General features: G+C 44.5%; 1 protein-coding gene across 3 annotated transcripts in view; it reads right to left on the reverse strand.

Annotated features, from left to right (window-relative positions):
* Positions 1-18,201, reverse strand: part of DAAM2 (dishevelled associated activator of morphogenesis 2) — a 276,677-nt gene that overhangs the window by 9,779 nt on the left and 248,697 nt on the right. For all 3 annotated transcript variants that reach the window (XM_019549617.1, XM_019549615.1, XM_019549616.1), the window contains 2 exons: positions 13,964-14,095; positions 3,361-3,531 (listed from right to left, as the gene is read on the reverse strand). In XM_019549617.1, the coding sequence (XP_019405162.1) occupies positions 3,361-3,531; positions 13,964-14,095 (303 nt within the window). The remainder of the gene's footprint in view (positions 1-3,360; positions 3,532-13,963; positions 14,096-18,201) is intronic.

The raw sequence follows: 18,201 nt of genomic DNA on the forward strand, positions 1-18,201 counted from the left end.
TCCCCTGTCCTGAGCCCACAGCAGGCAGCCTGCCCTCACCCCACGCACAAATCCAGGGAAGGCACATGTCTCCCGTGCCTCCCCCAGGGTGCATGCAGCACCGAGGAGCTACTCCCCCTTCTTACCTCACCTCCCCACACCTCCTGGATAAGCCACTCGCAGCTGTATCCCACTCCCAGCCACAGGATCCTATTCAGTACCCTGGCTGGGCAGTGCCTGCCACTGCCCCAGTCCCTCCCTCACCATAGGGGCCTCAATTGTTCCCCCCATGCCCCTTCCATCCCCTGCCCACAGACTTACTTGCAGGGTGCTGGCTGCTTGGCTGTGCTCCTGGCCAAGTGCATGGCAGCACCTTTAATTTTGTACATTCCCCTGCCCACCCCCCCCCATTGGTGGAGGGGCCGCCCTTGCAGCTTGCTCCTCAGCATGGAAGCAAAAGCCACAGTTTTAAACTTGGCACCTTATTTGTCTCCCCACTACCGATTGGCTGAGGGGCTCCAGTAGCCGAGCTGCTTGCTGCCCGCCCACCAGTTAGGAGACAAAAACGGCATCAGGTTTAAAACCACAGCTTCCACTTTCCTTCCAAAGAGGAGCGAGCTGTAAGCACAGCCCCTGATGAGCAGGGACTCCTAGGCCCTGGCCCCGCTGGCTCATGCATTAATCTGCCTATGTGCATTTAATTAGAGCAGCTCTTGGAGTTGCTCTACTTAATGCACCACTGCCCCACCCCCAGAGCACATGTATAAGTGTCTTATGATTCTAGATTGTGAGGCAGGCTACATCTAGGTAATTTTGGGACTGCCAGCACTGTGGCCATAACCACATGGAGCTGAGCATAGACTCACTGCCCCAGAATTTACCTAGCTTCTCAGACAGGTTCTACAGTCCATGCTGAGCTCTGCACTGGATGCACGGTTCCCAAGCCAGCTAATGTAAAGCTAGCTCAGGTATACCTACATGAGCTGCAGTTCCTGCAAAGAGTGTCTTGTAGTCCTACAGGGTCCTAATCTAGTTTGTCTGGCTGTTGGGAAATGGGACAGTAGTAGCTCTGTGCTGCCCCTTATTCAGACCAGCCTGGCATCTAGCTTACAGATGAAAAGGGGAGGAGAGAAGTGTCAGACTGATGTAGTTTAGGTCACAGATGAAGTAGGCTGGAGTGTTCAGGATGCACTGATTAGTACTTTGTGCCATTCAGTCAGTTTAGATTTGGATGAGTCAGTCTCTAACAGTAGCAGAGGAAACAGTGGGAGCCAGTGCCCAACCTAGAAAAAGAAACTCATAAGAAAAAGAAAGGGAAATGAACTGGTCCAACTGCCCAACCTGAGTGAGATATAGAAAGTAAAGAACTGACATTGGTGACAAAAACAGCAGCCAATGTTTTAAAATGTATCAGCTAGTAAGATCTCTCAATGGGATGAACTTGCTTTGCTGGAGCTACAGCAAAGATGAGTTTGGCTGTGTGAGTTTTTCTAAATAATGCTCATTTGAACTGTCCAGGGCAGGCTGACTCCAAGAGTTAGTGGCAGTGCACAGATGCCCCCCAAAAGCTGTTCTCTTGTGCTGTATATCAGCTCCCGGGATGCATGAAGAGCACCTACATACATCAACTACAATCCTTTTCTGGGTGAACAAAGGGATGTGAAAGGTTTCTATTCAGTAACTGTTCCCGGAAGGGTGGGTCAGGCTGATAAAAGCCACTGAGGACAGGGAAAGCAGGGCAAAGATTTTGTATTTTGAAGAGAAAGGGAGAGAGGGAGTGAGAAATCCCTGCCAGGTTTCAATGTAGGCTTCTCCTCCTCCCAGCCACACAAGAAATATTTTTCAATTGTGTTCCACAATGTTTCTTGCTCCTCCAGTCCTCACCAGACACAGTTCTCCCAGTGTCCCCCAGATCTGACCTGTCCCCTCCTTAGTTGTTCCAGTATTACCTTACCTTGCCCCCAGCTATGTTACTGAATCTCAGTCTAGACCTGTGTAGTGCCCTTCCCCTCCTGGCTTCCACTGCTAGCACTGTTGTTGATGCCCCTCAGTCCTGACTGTCAGCCCAATTCCCCTGTTCCATTATTGCAGTCCTAAGATCCTTAACTCCTACTCTGCTGATGCCCTTCAATAAGGATCTGTAGTGCTGCCAGATTCCAGTCTAATCTGGACCTGCCATACCCACCCCTTTGCTATGGAGCATTGGTGAACCAGTCCCATCCAAGTCCTGACATTTTGAATCCCCAAGTACAGAGACTTCAAGGACACTGCTAAAACCCGGGAGATTCCCTATAAATACTCTTCTCCCCTTTTGAATGAAGCAAAGTAGGGTGTGCTCCGAAAATAAAGTTTTAAAGCAGAGAGCATCCTGTGCAAGGCCAGGGGGGTTGACAGCTGCTGGGGTTAAAGTGCTGACAGTGTGAAAGGAGATGGAGGAATGCTGAGCTGGTCTCAGGCCTTGGGGCAGTCTGAGGTTGGGGGGGGGAGGGTGGCTCACAGGAAGCCCTTGAGACCCACCCATCAGAGTTCCAGTGAAAAAACATCAGTTCACATCCAATGCACACAAGTTTTCCCTGCCTTGTTGAGGGCCAAATGCAGCCAATGAGAAATACTGCCAGTGCCTGCATGGCAGATGCTAGTTCATTCACTGTGCCACAATGCACTGACAGGTGACAGGCACAGAATGGATGATAACAGAGTCTGAATGGAAACAACCCAGCTGGCAGGACACAGGGAAATCTGGCTCCAAGACCTTCAGAACAAAAATATCAGCCCTCAAGCAGAAGGACATGCCGTGCTGCAGGGGTGGCGGTCCGGGACAGGAAAGGCAGGCAAGGGGCAAGGAAGGCAACTAACTGCGGTATGGGAAAATCAGGAATAGAGTATGGCACATGAGGGCAGGGAAGATGTTGTTGAAGGCCAGAGTAGTGTGGTCTGAAGAGAACCCCATTGACAAGACAAGACAACAGGACCCTTTTGGGGGGCAGAAGGATGCAGGTGCCCAGGGGCTTGGGACAGAAAGTCTTACTTGGTCCTGCTCCACTCTGACTATTGTGCTAAGAAGTTCAAGGCAACCAAAATATGTTCACCCTAAATAAGAATTCTGCAGGGGTAATACAAAGACTACAATGAGAGGGGAAATTGCCCAGTTAAACTGGATTTAAGCAGGAGGAGGGAGAGTTAGGACAAGCCACTGGGAAGATGCGAAACTAGGGGTAGCAAAAAGATAGCATGTTCTGCCAAGAGGCAGGAGAGAGAGAAAAAGCAACTGTAAAATAGTGACAGGACAGAACATGAACAGTAAGGTTATCTCCCTCAGCCCTTGTTCTCCCAAGACGCAAAAAAGTCACTCCCTTCCCCCTCTCACCCCTGCACCCTCACCATGGCCTCCATGCGTGCCCTGCGCTCCTCCTCTTCTTTCTTCTTCCTCATATTCTCCAGATCTTGCTTGGCCTCCAAGAATGACTGCAGGAAGGTGTCGAAGATGCCAAAAAATTCATCTGGCTGCATCTTGCCTTCGTTCTCTCCGAAATGCTTCAGCGCCTTGGCGTACTATCGTGGGGGGGGGGGGAGGAGGAAGACAAAGTGAGTACAACAGTTAGACAGGCAGACAAGGAGATAAAGCCTCAGAGTGATTATGCACATAACTCTCTAGTTCAGAGAAAACATGCCCTGATAATCCTATCAACTAAGGAAAGAAGTTGCTCCTTTAACTGTCCATTTGCCTTATGCAGGGGGATCTGGAGGGCGTCAGTGAAGCAGCAATGCCAAAAAACATGGCCAGTGTCTGGGCCATGGAGTCATTCCAAGAGGAACTAGCCAGCCACAACACAGCAGCAGCACTGAGCCAGCTTGGGGACAGAAAAGCATCCAGCCAGTGAGAAGCTGCTAGCTAAGGGATGACTGCCAAACCCTGTTTGCTTTCTCTCTCATCTCTCCCCTCTGGGTCAATTGCTAGTATGGCTGGGGTTAAGGGACTCCTCCAATAGCACTGCAGTCTGTTCTGCCTTAGGTCTTTTCCTTTGTAATCTGTCACCATGGAAATCCCTGAGCCAATATAAAAGGGTGTTGCCTGGGAGAGATGAGACCATGGACAGACATGGCATGAGAGAGGGAGCAAGGAAAGCAGCCAGTGCTCCCAGGCAAACTTAAAAGAGAGCGGAAAGATCACAAGTGGCCTTTATTTCACCAGGCAAATGCTAAGGCTATAAGGAAGTGTTTGGTTGCTGCCAACTGGCAGGACTTCAATCACAAGCTGGCCTATATCTGGATATGGTAAATTCACAGCAGAGCCTGGCTCTCTGTCATCAGTCCTGCCGCTTGGGTGCATGCGCATACCCCCCCCCCCAACGTACTGTCGCCAGTATGCACATGCACACCCACACAGATCTATAATGGCAAAAATGAGCGGGCATGGGGGAGGTAGAGATCTATTCCTATTCCAAACTTTCTCATGAAATGCATGGATCCACCTCTGCCCATAACTACAGATGCATCCACAGATTCACATATGCCACACACATTGTCAACAATACATCCATGTGCTCTCTTACATACTCAACCACTTTCATGGGGTCTGTACATGCTTCCCCCACTCCATACTATCAAAAGCTGTCTGTGAACATACACACTAGGACTTTCACTCATGCACATCGATATACATGCACACACTTTTATCCAGGTTCATAGCCTACTTCAGAAATACACTGGCTATCAAGCTGCATGCACCTTGACTTTCCACAGACTATGGATTCCCATCCTTTGGTGATTGTAAAGCATCTTGGATGTGCCCCAAGGTAATATAAGTAGGAGCTTCCATGTCCACAGGGGTAACAAAACAGCTTTCCATTTCTCGTTGGATGCTTTTACAGAACATGAAATGCCCCAGGAGCTGTGGGGCTCAGATCCCAAACAGAAAATGAATGAAGGGCCCAGGATCAGAAACCATTCAATTTCTGACAGCTGCCTCAGATACAGCATAAGGGACACCATCCAACCCATGAGAAGTGAAAGAAATCCTGTAATAGTGGGCTGCTTTCTAGCACTGCCAGGGAAACTGCAGTTCTCTTCTCTTTTACTCTCCCTGCCAGGCCCACAAAGCAGTTTTCAGCAACAGATTCTTTTTTTTTTTCTGTTCAGGATTGCTCTCTCAGCCAGAAGGAAACAAACAAAGAAATCCAAAGTAGCTGAAATGAAATAAAATTTTCTGGAAGAAATGCAAATTGCTTTGAGCCATTAAACATGGCAGGAGTTGAAAAGGAAGCACAGAAGCAGCAGAAGAAAAATCATGAAGATTTCAGGATGTAACAACTGTCTGGCAAAAGATGCCTGTTTTGTTGAGTCTACCTCTTTTTGACACTTTTAAACATTACAAATATATATACATACATGTTTATATGTATGTATGTATGGCCTTTATTTTACCACATATATTTTCCTAAACATACATATATGCAGGCGTTCACACATACATACATAGCCCTTACCTATCTAAGAAAACATAGTAGATTATAAATCATTTCCTTTGGCAGGACAGATTGGTGGCTCCAACCCTTTCCTAGAGAGACATGACAGATTGCCTATACAAAGCTGGCTAGACAGTAGCACCTGAAAAAAAGATCCCTTTAGATACTTCTTCCTTTAAACTACTAGGGGCCAAATGATTAAACAGAAACAAAAAGAAAAGAGACTTCCACAGTGCATAGACACTGCCATTTCTTCCAGAACAAAGAGCATGGAACATTTTTGACTATGTGGCACAGACTTATTTGGAGATTCACTTTCCATTGAACTTATTCCTGCGGTTTACTGAGAACCGAAAAATGTCACAAATCAGAAGCAGTGACATTCTTTTCCCAACATAATGCGGACAAAAATTGTCACAGTTTCATTCTGAGCAATTTCCTGCCCCTTTGAATTGCCACAAAATTTCTCAGACTGATTTATTTACTCAAAGGCAGGCCATAATCCAGATTCTGAATGTATGTCTTTCTCTTAATAGCTCACAAAGGATCAGAAGCACAACTGCTTCCAGTTAAAAGAATGGCTCCTTTAGCTCAAGTGATAGAAATTCATCCTTTAAGCATGAGAGGTCTTCATTCAAGGTCCTGGTGAGAGCGTGTAATAGGAAGGTGGTATATATTGTCACAAACAGCTTTGGTCACAAGGGTTCTCACCAGTACAGATGGTAGAACCACTAGAGCTGAATTGGAAGGAATTTCTCCATTGCTCTGTTATAAAGCATTGCAAAGGGGAGTGAGATAGTGGAGAAATACCAGCCTGGTTCAAGGCCATGGATGGGCAGTCCAGGCACTTATACACAGCCATAGGCTCAGAATTTGTAAATATTTTCCAGTCTGTCTGCTGGGACTCTCAAAAACGTGGTCCTTCCCTGGGCCTCTTGGATGCTGCATAGATGCAACTTGTGTATAACTCCCAAATAATACTTGTAATACTACTACTTGTAATATTACTTGTAATACTACTACAAGGGGGAGAGGGAGGAGCCTATAAAGGCACACATAGGCACATACCCAAATGTCCTGACTGCCATTGCCCAACACCTACAATGGCCCAGCTCCTTGTGTCACCCCTGCAGACATACGTGGGCCATCATACCTCCAACTGGGTCTACCAGAGCTCCACCACCTCAAAGGCACAGCATCCTTTAAAGGGAAAGGTGGGCAGAGCCAGGAACATAACTTCTGTCTTAAGAAGCCCTCCAGTCTAAGCTCCCTGTAACAACTTGGGATTTCCCAATCTGAAAAGCAGAATAATGTACAAACTTCAAGGAAATGAAAAGTACCAAGATAATCATAAAAGCAGCAACAGTGGGGATCTTCTCATTAAATATTTTCTCTATGTTCCCATTCAGAACCAGTTAAGGTAGAGGAATGCAGAGTAAAGGGCATATCCCAAAGCTGTCACCACAGTGTCCTTGTGCTGGTCATTTTCCCTGCCTGTACTTTTGTTTTCCCATCTGTTAAGTAGACACTATGTTGCTTCTCTGATACCTGACATGGGAACTAGTAGGATTAAAATATTTTAAAATTCTAACATCTGCCAGAGCTGAATGGCCCATCACACTAATTTGGTTAAGGCACCCTGGTTTCTATAGGCAGCATAACACAAGTGAGTGATGTGGCCAGCATCACAACCAGCTGTCTTTGACTCCTCAACCTGAAAGACCAGTTGGGTCAAACAGAGCCAGCCTTTGTCTCAAATCCTGAACAAGGCTTGAATCATGCCTCTGATTCTGTAACAAGAGACCTTCACAGTTTTACCATGTACGGGTAAGTTAGTTAACATTTGTAGAGCACAATGTAAGTGCAAGGTCTCTTTGTACAGAATGCCATATGCTATTTGCATATCATTTAATTTCCAACACACCCCTTCCTCTGCTTCCCAGCTGTGCCAGTTTTGTCACGTGTTTCTCTAAACAGATTGTCTCTGGGGCACACATTATCGTGTATGCACATTATCCTCCCAGCTCCCCAGCCTCCAGCGCATGAACAGCATGTGATGCACCTCCACTGAGTATGTCTTAATAGCAGCTTTGTAGTATTAACTAGTCAGGGTCATGTGCTGTGATTACCACCATCTCAGTGCACCTCCTTGTCAAAGCAGAAATTTGGGATTACACTGCTTATCCTTGGCTGGCTGCCCATTAACAGTAAGTAAGTGCTTGTCACACTGAGCCTGCAGCATGCTCCAGGACTGCCACAAATCTTTACAAAACTATTGGCCATCCAAGAAACAACATGTTCTTCTTATTTAAGATTAAATTACACTTGGTGTAGGCCAAGCTCCATACTGTCGGAGATCCTTCTGCTGGGTTTCTTGCCTCTTTCTGTCAATCCCAATCCACATCTCGGAGACATTCCAAGAAGTTACTGTGGACTGTCTGTTATTACCATCTCCTTCATTCAGTCCCCTGGACAGTGAGTATAGTAGGCTTAAATTATTTTGCCTTGAACCTCATCTCCTCTATTAATAGAAGCGGGTGTATTTCTCACCTTCATCATCACATATAGGCTAGCCTGTCATACAGCCTTCATCATCTGGACCTTGTTTGTCACAGCAAATTGCAAGTTCTCTGTAGGCATGATGCTGTACATGTTACAGACACAAATAGTTTGATTGGTCCTAGACTGCTTCCACTGGCAATCTTGGCAGACTTTGTAACTTAAGCAACATCAGCTTTTGTCATCTGAACAAGAGATAGCTGCAAGAAAGTCAGAACACTCCAGGCAGTAATGGTAACTATGCAGGAGGTGGCATCTTTCATTCCAGATCAATACTTAATATGTTGTGGTGTAGGAGGGTGCAGTGCTTCTAGGGATCATCTCTTTGGGAGTAGAATACAAACACAAACTCTTTGAGCAAAGGTAATCACAAAGCAGATTGCTTAATTGCCTGAAAGTATGGAAAGTAAAATAAAACTCACCAAACAGGAAATACACCAAGGAATCTGATCCCTGCCACCGATTCTGTGACCTAGTGCAAGTCACCTAATTTTTCAATGACTCAGACTCGCCATCTGTTAACAATAGTTCTTATGGCATTCTCTTTTTTAAATCACTTTGAAATCCACAGATGAAATTCATTATGTAAGTGCAAAAGTATTTTATTATGTTGTGATGCTCTTTAATGTCAAGTCCTGGAACATGGCCTGAAACTTGTTTACTGCTGAGGATGTTTGGGGAAAGATACATGCACAAAGAGAGATGGAAAACGTGCCTCAGTTTCTCCTGCCTTGCAATTGAAGATGGTTTTGCAATTCTCACTTAAATAAATTCAGGCTCACAAGTTATCACTCCTCCATTTCATAATATAGCAGGTCTATAACTCTGCAACTCTCCTTCCTCTGCCAAACTTTCCACTGAGCTCCTTCTTTTGCCAAAGCAAATAGTTTAGCCAGTTATTTATTTTAAAAAGTTGTTTCCACAAGAAGATGGAAAACATGAGAGAGGCACACGCTCACCACTACACCCATCAGCAAAATATTAAGCAGTAGCAAAGACCCCTTTGGAACAGCCAGAACAGGGCCCCACACACAAGGCAAAACAGCAATGAGGAAAATTATCTTGCTGTCTCTGACCATTATTAACAGACAAGTAAGGAGAAAAGTGAATTACTTCACCTCTCCTGATCAAGTCTTCCCTAGTCAAGTAATAACCAAAGCTGTTGCAAAGAAAGTTCCAATTCTCTGACAATTCAATTCAAATAAATAATTATTCTCCTCTTCATGGGTTTGGTCTTATTCAAGCAGTTGAAAGACTCCACCAGATTGTAACAGGGGTTGGATCAACCCCTTCTGTCTTCTTGAACTCCCTCCATGGTAGCCAATGGCATGCCTAATCACATGGCACAGACACCATAAGCACTCAGCAGATTAGATAATGGCTTGCACTTAGCCATCTGCAATTCCACTCTAGCATATGGCAGGTAAGTAATTTACTTGATGAATGGCTCTGTTTGCAGTGGCAGGCTTCAGCATCTGTCTGTGACACTTGGAATAGACTCTTGCTTGACTCCACCATATTCCATTAGTCTTAGCAACTGGCAGAACAAACAAGTTCCAAAACACCCATGGGCGCATCCAGATGATTGTGCATGTGCAGTGTGGCCGTGCCGCAGACCTATCTGCAGTGCCACACGCTGCACATGCAGGCATTCCCCATGCTAATTTGCAGGGGGTTGGGACTGGCACTGGGAGATCCCAGTGTCAAAAAAAAAAAATGCATTAGAAAAAAGCAGGGTGGCACACACAGCAGCAGCGTGCGCCACCCAAAACCAAAGCCTGGCCAGCCAGAGCCACACTCCAGTTGCTGGCCAGGCTCCCTTCTGCTGGAGCCTCAGGAGGCCCCCAAGTTAGGCTGCTGGGGCCAGCCCAGGTGGGCCTACCCAACCCGGGGCAACTTGCCACATTCCAGAGTGCACTTGCACAGGCATTCCTTAGGGACACAGCACAACTTTGTGCTGCTGCTGTTTGTCCCCAGGGAAATGCATGTGTGTGCTCATCCGGACATGCTCATGGAGGCCAAGCTCGATGCTTGACATAGACACTCTTCTTTTGCTTTTTCATTGTGGTCCTCACCACTTTCTGCCACTAGTGGCTAATAATTTAGCTAGACTTTGGCACTTTTTCTCTTGCTGATCTTCAGAGCAGAGCTTTTGTACCTGTCAAATTTACTGGAATGACATGGAATGGTTATTTTGATTTTCCAGGTCATTGATTAGTCCCCTGCTTGAGAGAAGCTGTCATGAAAAAGGCCAGTGATAGGTTACCACTTCCCTTTCCCTCCTTACTCCCTTCCCTTGCCACTACGTGGGTTACACTGGTGCCATCAGCATTCCCATGTACTGGGCAACTGTATGCAATGAGATGTTTGCTGTTGATGTTGATATCTATTCTGGCTTCAGTGCTGAGGACCCACCTTGCAAATGCCAATAACTACAATCATAATCTTGACTGAAACAGATACAGAGCCTATCCTTCCAAAAGGATCCAAAGCATTTTATAGACTTTTTTTATATATATAAACTATAGAGTGGAATTCACTCCATGGTGAAGAACTACTACAATGCCATTGCATAATTATAATTCTGTTGTCAGTACTTATGTAGGACTTTAGTAGTATGAAGACCTTGTGGGGTCAATATCACCACTTGCAAACAGGAAAAAAAGAGTCATACCGGGGAAGAAAAGGTGAAAAAAAAAATCACATCAGTTTGGCCTCACTGTGCCTACAAGAAAAGAGTTTTCACAGGCAAACTCAATTCTATCCTCTCTTTTTTTTTCCTATGAAATTTTTTTTTTTCATCTGGATCAAATGTGCATTTTGGCAATAGATTCCAGTGTGGAATTTCTCTCTTTTTTTTCCTCCCACCAGCTGACAGGAAATGACAGAAAACACCACCCTTGGATCAAATCTGTGAATTCTCCCAAGAAGCTGTTGAAGGCTGGACATCCACCAGAAGAACAATGTCCAGATCTTCTAGGGGGGCTATTAAGAGAATCAAGGCTTAGGCTTCAGCTTGTTTTTAACCAAGAGTATCTTTTGAAAGTGCACAGATAGCTGTGGTTACAGAACTTCACTTGTAAACAGCTGCAGCATCTGCCAATCTGGCCCTTTACAGATAAAATACCACCTCCTCAGCACAAAAGCTGTCACTCATTGCTCCTACCATTATGTGTCTAAACAGGAAGGCCAAACATTAAATAAACCATGTGAGCCCAAATCCCCTTTTTCCAATTAGATGGGGTGGTTTTAAGGCAGGGCTAGAACACTTTGGTGGCGCTTTGTTGGTAATGACCCACCCCAGATCACAGGTGGGTGGGAGGGTGCTAGGACCCATCTGCCACTTGTCCCCACACCCATAGATAAAGTGGTCCTGTCACAGCATGGGGAGAGCCCACAGCCAAAGGTCCCATGGACGTTACATTGCTGACTCCTGCTGGAGTGCATTGGTCACCTTTTAGGTTCTGGGTAAAAAAAATCTATGTTAATTTTGGCTGTAAGAGACCTGTGTGATCTAGGAGCTAATTAAGAGACTCTCTCCCATCAACTCATGCTGCCAGGACTGGGTTCAATTCAGGTACTGAACTGGAACCTCCACTGGTGCCGGAGCACAAAGATGCTCTCTGTAACAGACATGACGCTTTGGAGTGTACCCCCCCCGCCCTTAATGCAGAGCAGCTGGAGTTCATTGCTGTCTTGTGTAGGCTGCCAGGGCCCATTCATATCCCTTAGCAGCAAGGGTATGGAAGGCTCTGGAGGCACAGAGGTTTTACTGCTACACTAATTAAGAACTGCTAGTCTTACAAATGAACACTGAACAAGCTGTCAGGTGTACCCCCTATTGCAAAGGTTTGGGGAGCCCTTCGTAGCAAATGGTTTCTCTCAATCTAAATAAAGTCAATATGCAGCACATTTCACCAGCACAAAAGACATTTAAAAATGATTTCCCAGGTTGGGAAAGATAATTTTTATTGTTTCAAACCCCAGATGTGGAAACATGGCCAATTAGCCACTTCTATATTTAGAAAGATATTTGAACCCAGCTGTTGAAACTAGAGGGTCATCATTATTAACAAATCTGTGAATCAGACCAACTCTTCTAGGACTCATTAGTATATTTTTAAAACAGACGTTTTTTGTTTTGCTTTGTTTCGGGAAATCAAGGGGAATGGGGTAAGTAAATTCTGTGTGCTCCATCCTTCTTGTCTTACAGGGCAGTTCCAGTGGGTTTCCTTAGCAAGGACAGCACTCTCGATTCAGCAAACACAGAACGCTGACCATGAAAAATGGTTGGGACTCTGGGAAGCACATCTGGTTTGCTGAGGAGGAAGAGAGGGAAAAATATGAAGAAAAGATAAGAAATAGCTCAGCGCTGGGTAAGAACAGACCGTTCTCTTTCAGGAGTCCAAAGGCAGCTCAATGACAGTAGAAAGACCAAAGCCATAGGCTCAACAGAAGCTGGAAAAGACCCTGGTTCAAGAATACAGGGGTGTATTAGGGAAATGTAATATGGAATGGAGGAGAGGTTTCTTAAATGTGTTATAGTCATTAAAATAAAATATCTCCTCTTGTTGAGTGCTTTATGTTGGCAAATACCTACAAATGTGTGCAACATCTTCCAGACACGGTGGTCTGTCAGTAGGAAGACTCCAGTTATCCTTAAAAGAACAGGATCACAACTTTTCTGCATCTCCCTCATCAGGAAAAAAATTGTAGCACTGACTAGGACTGCAAAGTTTTATGTTTTTAACCTGCTTTTTGCCTTTAAAAGAATCAAACTGCATCTCACCCCTGTTACATGGAGCCAGTAGAACAGACCATTCTAGTACAACATCAGACAGGGGGAGGCTTATGTAAAAAGACATCACTCTAGCACAGCTAAGCAAAATGGTTCAGCTGCTTTAAGAGCTGAACTGAACCATCTTTCAAAAGCTATCATGAACTAAATCAGAGTATTTTGAAGGCTGAAAACCCCTCTCCAGGCTCTTTTTCCCCCCCAAGCACTTCCTGCCCCCCACGCACATGTAAAGACATCCAAAGGTTCCCAAAGTATTTTATAGAGCACTTAGATTCAGAATAACTTACCCACCTCTGAAGTACACTCACCGATAGGATGGAAAGCAACAAATATTTCACAACCTGCACAGCTTTTTATTTTACCTGGCTGCCCAGTCTAATAATTGGCTGCCATAGATTCTTTAATATCCCAAAGCAGTCATGATCTCTATTTGATATCTCATCCAAAAGAGAGCACCAAAAAACATAGCCCCTCTTAACATCATGTCATATCATCACAATTGCTCTTCAGAGGCACCATCCTCAGAAAACCTCTGCACAGAAGAGAAAGCTTCAAGAGAGTCATGAAGATGGAATTACCTTCTGGCTATGGACATCATCTATTCAATGACTGGTATAAACTAAAGATTGGCTAAAACAGCCACTTCAGTCTGAATATCAGGTTTAAATTCCCAGCATTTGATCCTGCTGCTGCCTTCTTTTTGACTCCAGCCTAAATCAAGAGTTCTTGCTCTGTAGGAGTTTTTGCCACAAGGTGGACCAAGGTCTCTCAAGATCTGCTTACAAGATCCAAACTCTGTCCCAGGAACAGGAAAGCCTAAGCCTAGACCGTCTCCAGATTAGAGCACTATATCATCATGGTCCATCCCCATCTTCAAGGCTGGCAACTTGGCACATTAAAACTGGGGAAAAGATGCATACAAAACATAAGGAGAAAAAAATAACATCTCTATTGTTTCTACAAGCTGAATGGAAAATCCCCTTTATCCACAGCACACACAAACATCAGTCATACAGGTTGCCCCACTTCTAAGAGCAGAACAAAGGAGGTTTTCTGTCTGATTCCGTTATTGAGACAGAAGATATTAGAGCAGGCAGCTCTTGGCTGAAAGCTGCAGGATTCAGTACATGGAGCCCCAAACACTTCAAAAAAGTTTTCCCACCTTGTCTCTGGCCTCGTTGAGAAGGTCTTCTATCTCCGAGAAGCTGAAACTGGCTACAGTGATAAAGTCACTCATGACAGGGACAAACCTGTCCCCTGGTTCCCGTATGCGTCTCTTCTGGTAGTCCAGTTCCTGAAAGGAAAAAGGCCATAGTACAGATTGTCACCTAACATTGGTGTCTCAGTAAAAATAATAGGATTGGGGAAGTACATCTCAAGTGTTTGTTTAATAAAGGGTGTATGCCCGCTCTCTTTCTTCTAATAAACCCATCAGCAATTAGCACTCAGAAACCAACTACTTTTCAAATTAAAGGTGGCAGCTAGATTAGGCAGAGGCAAATCTTGGTTGTAATTGCCTGGATCCCAGAATAATTCTCACACTATCCACCTAATTTATTTTATTTCTAAGATACCTTTAGCATTGAAGTGCCACATACCTTTGCTATAACAATTTTCCTTCATACTTGGCATGGGAAATAACTGAGATCTCAGACAAGATTGTAGGGTAACCGCATGCACATGTGGACCTTTTAACAGAAACTGTTATGCCATAGAAACAGCACCTGAAGGAATACCAGTCATGCAACCTGTCACAATAATTGTAACTGTGAAAGAACAGCAAACAACTATATCATGTGGTTTCCCTTTGTAGGAGTAACTGTGATACTTATAGCCCACTCTTCCAACACCTCACATACCAGAGCTGAAGATCAATCATATGCAAGCAGTCTAAAAAAATGTAATTCAAATTTAGTTGTGATGAGGGGAGAGGAGAGCAGGACTTTTGTTCTCAAATAGGAGGTATTCTAGGATTCTCCGACTATTAACTCTTGTCCAAGGCCCCTTGACAAGTTGGCATATGCTTTTCATCAAGGAAGATATGGCTACTTCCTCCCTAAGAGTCGGTTAATACTTAGATTGACCAGAGAAGGTCAGTCAACAATGATACCGTTGTCCTCTATTTTACCTGCCCTTCAGAAGCCTAGAATGGTGAGATGGTACATACAATGGATGGTTGTGTTTCTAGCTCTGCATCTCCTGATGACTAAAGTCAGATTGTAGGACCCTGTTAGAAGAGCAGAAAACTCATTCACACTGAAATAGAGGAGAATTCACCGTCTGCTCCTTTCCCTCAACTCTGGCACGTGTTCCTGTGTCTGGTCATTTGAAGAGAGAATCATGGACAGTTTCTCACATGCCCTTCTTCACCACACTGATGGCATTCAGCCAAATCATGATGCTTCCTGGAAGGATTATACTGTAAAAAGAAAGTTTCCTGTTCCTTTGTCCATGTTTGATCTGTGTGTGCACTCTATAGTCCCATGGCAGCCATGAAATTTGGATATTATTTTCCTTTCAGCTGACCAATCCATGGGAATTACGGAGCCCTGTTCTTTTTATAGGGGGACTAATGAAGGACCAACAGTGGGTGAAGTTACCACGTGAATTTTTGTTGCTAAATGCCCTTTGGAAACAACAAATCTTCCCACTTTTATTGTTCCATATCTCTGCCTGATGCTTTTTCAACTTGATGAAGCTACCCTTTGAAGACCATACAATTACCTCTAGAAAGACGAAGATTTTGAGAGTTGATTAAGTAGGAGTATAAGCATCACTTTTGAGAATCTCTTTGGCTTTCGCATGCTGAATACGGACACAGAGCTATGCAGAAACAGCAACCAAGTCAAAGTGATGTAGGTGTGGGTGAGAGAGAGACATGCTAGAACGTGGATGGAAGTTATAAAAAAAGGGGGGTGCAAGTGAGGGGAATGGCAGGACAAGCCACAAGCAGGAGGATGTAGAAAGATACAAGTTAGAGCACCACCCCCCTTGCTTTGTATTACATCTTCCTTCTAATTGCTTTTCCTAACAGAGTATCACCTCCTGCCTCTCAGCACAAGTGCAGCAGATTACTACTTCTCCTCTGAAATGGACCCAACATAAGGACAAACTGATTCATAATGCAGAGTTCTGCTCAGCATCCTCATACATTCTGCCTCTTTTTTCCTCCAAATGTGGTCTTTGGACAGTGAGGGATGGTCATTCTATGTGGTCTTTCTGCCATCCTATATGGTCCTTCCCTGGCCCACAACAGAAAAGTGCTACAGTATTAGCTCAGATTGTAGTCGTAGTATCCAAAGCCATAGCAATTGGGGCTGTTACTGTATAATATTTTTTTCCAATATAAGTATAGGAATCAGGGGTCTGATTTTTAATTTCTCATTGTAATTTTATACCAATATACTTCTCCTACAGTAAAAAAAAATCCCTCACCAAAAACAGTACTTGTGTTAAAAGGTTCAGTAGGAAGGACAAAGCATAAACAGGCCATGGAAAACTCGCCTCTAACAGCTAGAGATGGTTTCTCGTGGCAATGATTTAAGGATGTTGAGAAAAAGCTAGTGCTGCCCTGATCTGTGCTGATTCCATTCTTTGGCAGGGCTTCAAGCTATTGTAGAGGTTCACACCAAAGGATCATGGCTACTCTGTTCTTCCCATGTTGCTAGTTTAAAAGAAATTCCTGATGAATAGAAGATCGGTCCCAGGTAGAAAAAAGGTACAGAACTACTAAGATGCAAGTCTGAAGGTCAAGGCTTCCTATATTGTGTGTGATAGCATTGGAGATTCAAGAGAAAGATCAGGAAGCTGGTGCCAAGCAGATAGCAGAAAGCATCTTCCAGAGAATTGCAGAAGGCAGAAGACCATTGAGGCAGAAGAGCTGCAGTACAATGCCCCTAGCAAGCTAGAGAAGCATAAAACCTAGCAATGTTTGTCTCAAATGCCTTCAAAGTGATTTGAGATTAAATAAACATGGAAGAGCAAAATTTTGTTATCATTCAGACAGTCATATGGCAGAATAAAGAGAGCCCTCAGTCCTTACCAGGGCACCTCTTGGAGTAACTAGGAACAACGGCTACAAACTGATGGAGAGCAGACTTAGGTTGGACATCAGGAAGAACTTCTTTATGGTAAGGGTTGCCAGAATCTGGAATGGGCTTCCAAGGGAGGGGGTGCTCTCTCCTACCTTGGGGGTCTTTAAGAGGTTGCTGGACAGGCACCCAGTGCTGCTTCCTGCCCAGGGCAGGGGGTCAGACTTGATCTACTGAGGTCCCTTCTGAACCAAACATCTATGAGTCTAATTTTTTTTTTAAAGAATTCTTCCAAACTTAATCTGAGAAGCCATAATTTGGATTTTTCATTATGTTTCTTTTTAAGAAGTGGCAGATTAATTTCTAAACTTCCCTCTCCAAATAAAAGGCAACATGGATTTCTGTTAAAAGATTACATACTTTATGCCACCTATGGGAAGGAGAGGAAGACAGCTATTTTTGAGGCAGGGAAGGATTCTCCACCTCACTGAGATACTAGATTCAAAATTGGAAGGAAACTTTTATCACTAAATAGTCAAGCAAAATAAATTAGCTTTCACAGCAGAGCTTTTCTTCTAATCACTGAGGCAGCATTACAGTTGAAAATAATCCAGTCACCGACACAGGCGCTTGCCTACCCCCATTTGCCCTGAAAAGGCCCTCACCCTTTGAACAAGTTGGCCACCATCAGCTCAGCAATACCAACTGAATTTACAATTTCATTTGCTGACATATCCAACATAAAAAAAGAAAAAAGTGGATGGAGGTATGCCATGACTTGGGAGGAGGGCCAAGCACTGGACTGAGCTGTAAAGAGATTTTTCTCATTTTTAATTCTCAGTGCAAGCCCTGGGAAGCAAAGGGTTACAAGCATCTTTAAGAACAGCTGACTGTAAAACTATTTTTAGGTTTCTACTCTTCTGGGGCCTTCCCAATCACTGGAGCCAGGATTGTGGCAAGAACGTGCTGGAAGGCGATCAAGAGTCGCACCTTCCCCCCAGCTGACAATGATCTTCTATTGTTGCTACAGTGTTGCATTTTATGTGCCAAAAATGTGAAATGAATGAGCAAGACTGGGAGTTGTTGGCAGGCCTGACTGAAAAACATCAAGCAAAGGAAGGGAGTTGGGGAAGGGGGGAGGAGGGGAGATGGTGACTGAATAGGAAGGGGATGTACAGGAAAGAGGAGGAGAATTGGCTGCAAAGACAAAAGGGAAAACCAACTGTATACAGAATAAAGAACACAGCAGGCACTTGCATTTCAAGGAAGGAACGATCTGCAGAAGGCATGACTAGGGCTGTCTTCATAGCATAGGCCCCATGTTGGCATTGCTTGCTCTCAAACACCTACTCATATCAGCATCCCCCAT

Source organism: Crocodylus porosus, unplaced genomic scaffold, assembly GCF_001723895.1.
Source record: "Crocodylus porosus isolate Cpor-Errol unplaced genomic scaffold, CroPor_comp1, whole genome shotgun sequence".
NCBI classification, from domain to species: Eukaryota; Metazoa; Chordata; order Crocodylia; family Crocodylidae; genus Crocodylus; species Crocodylus porosus.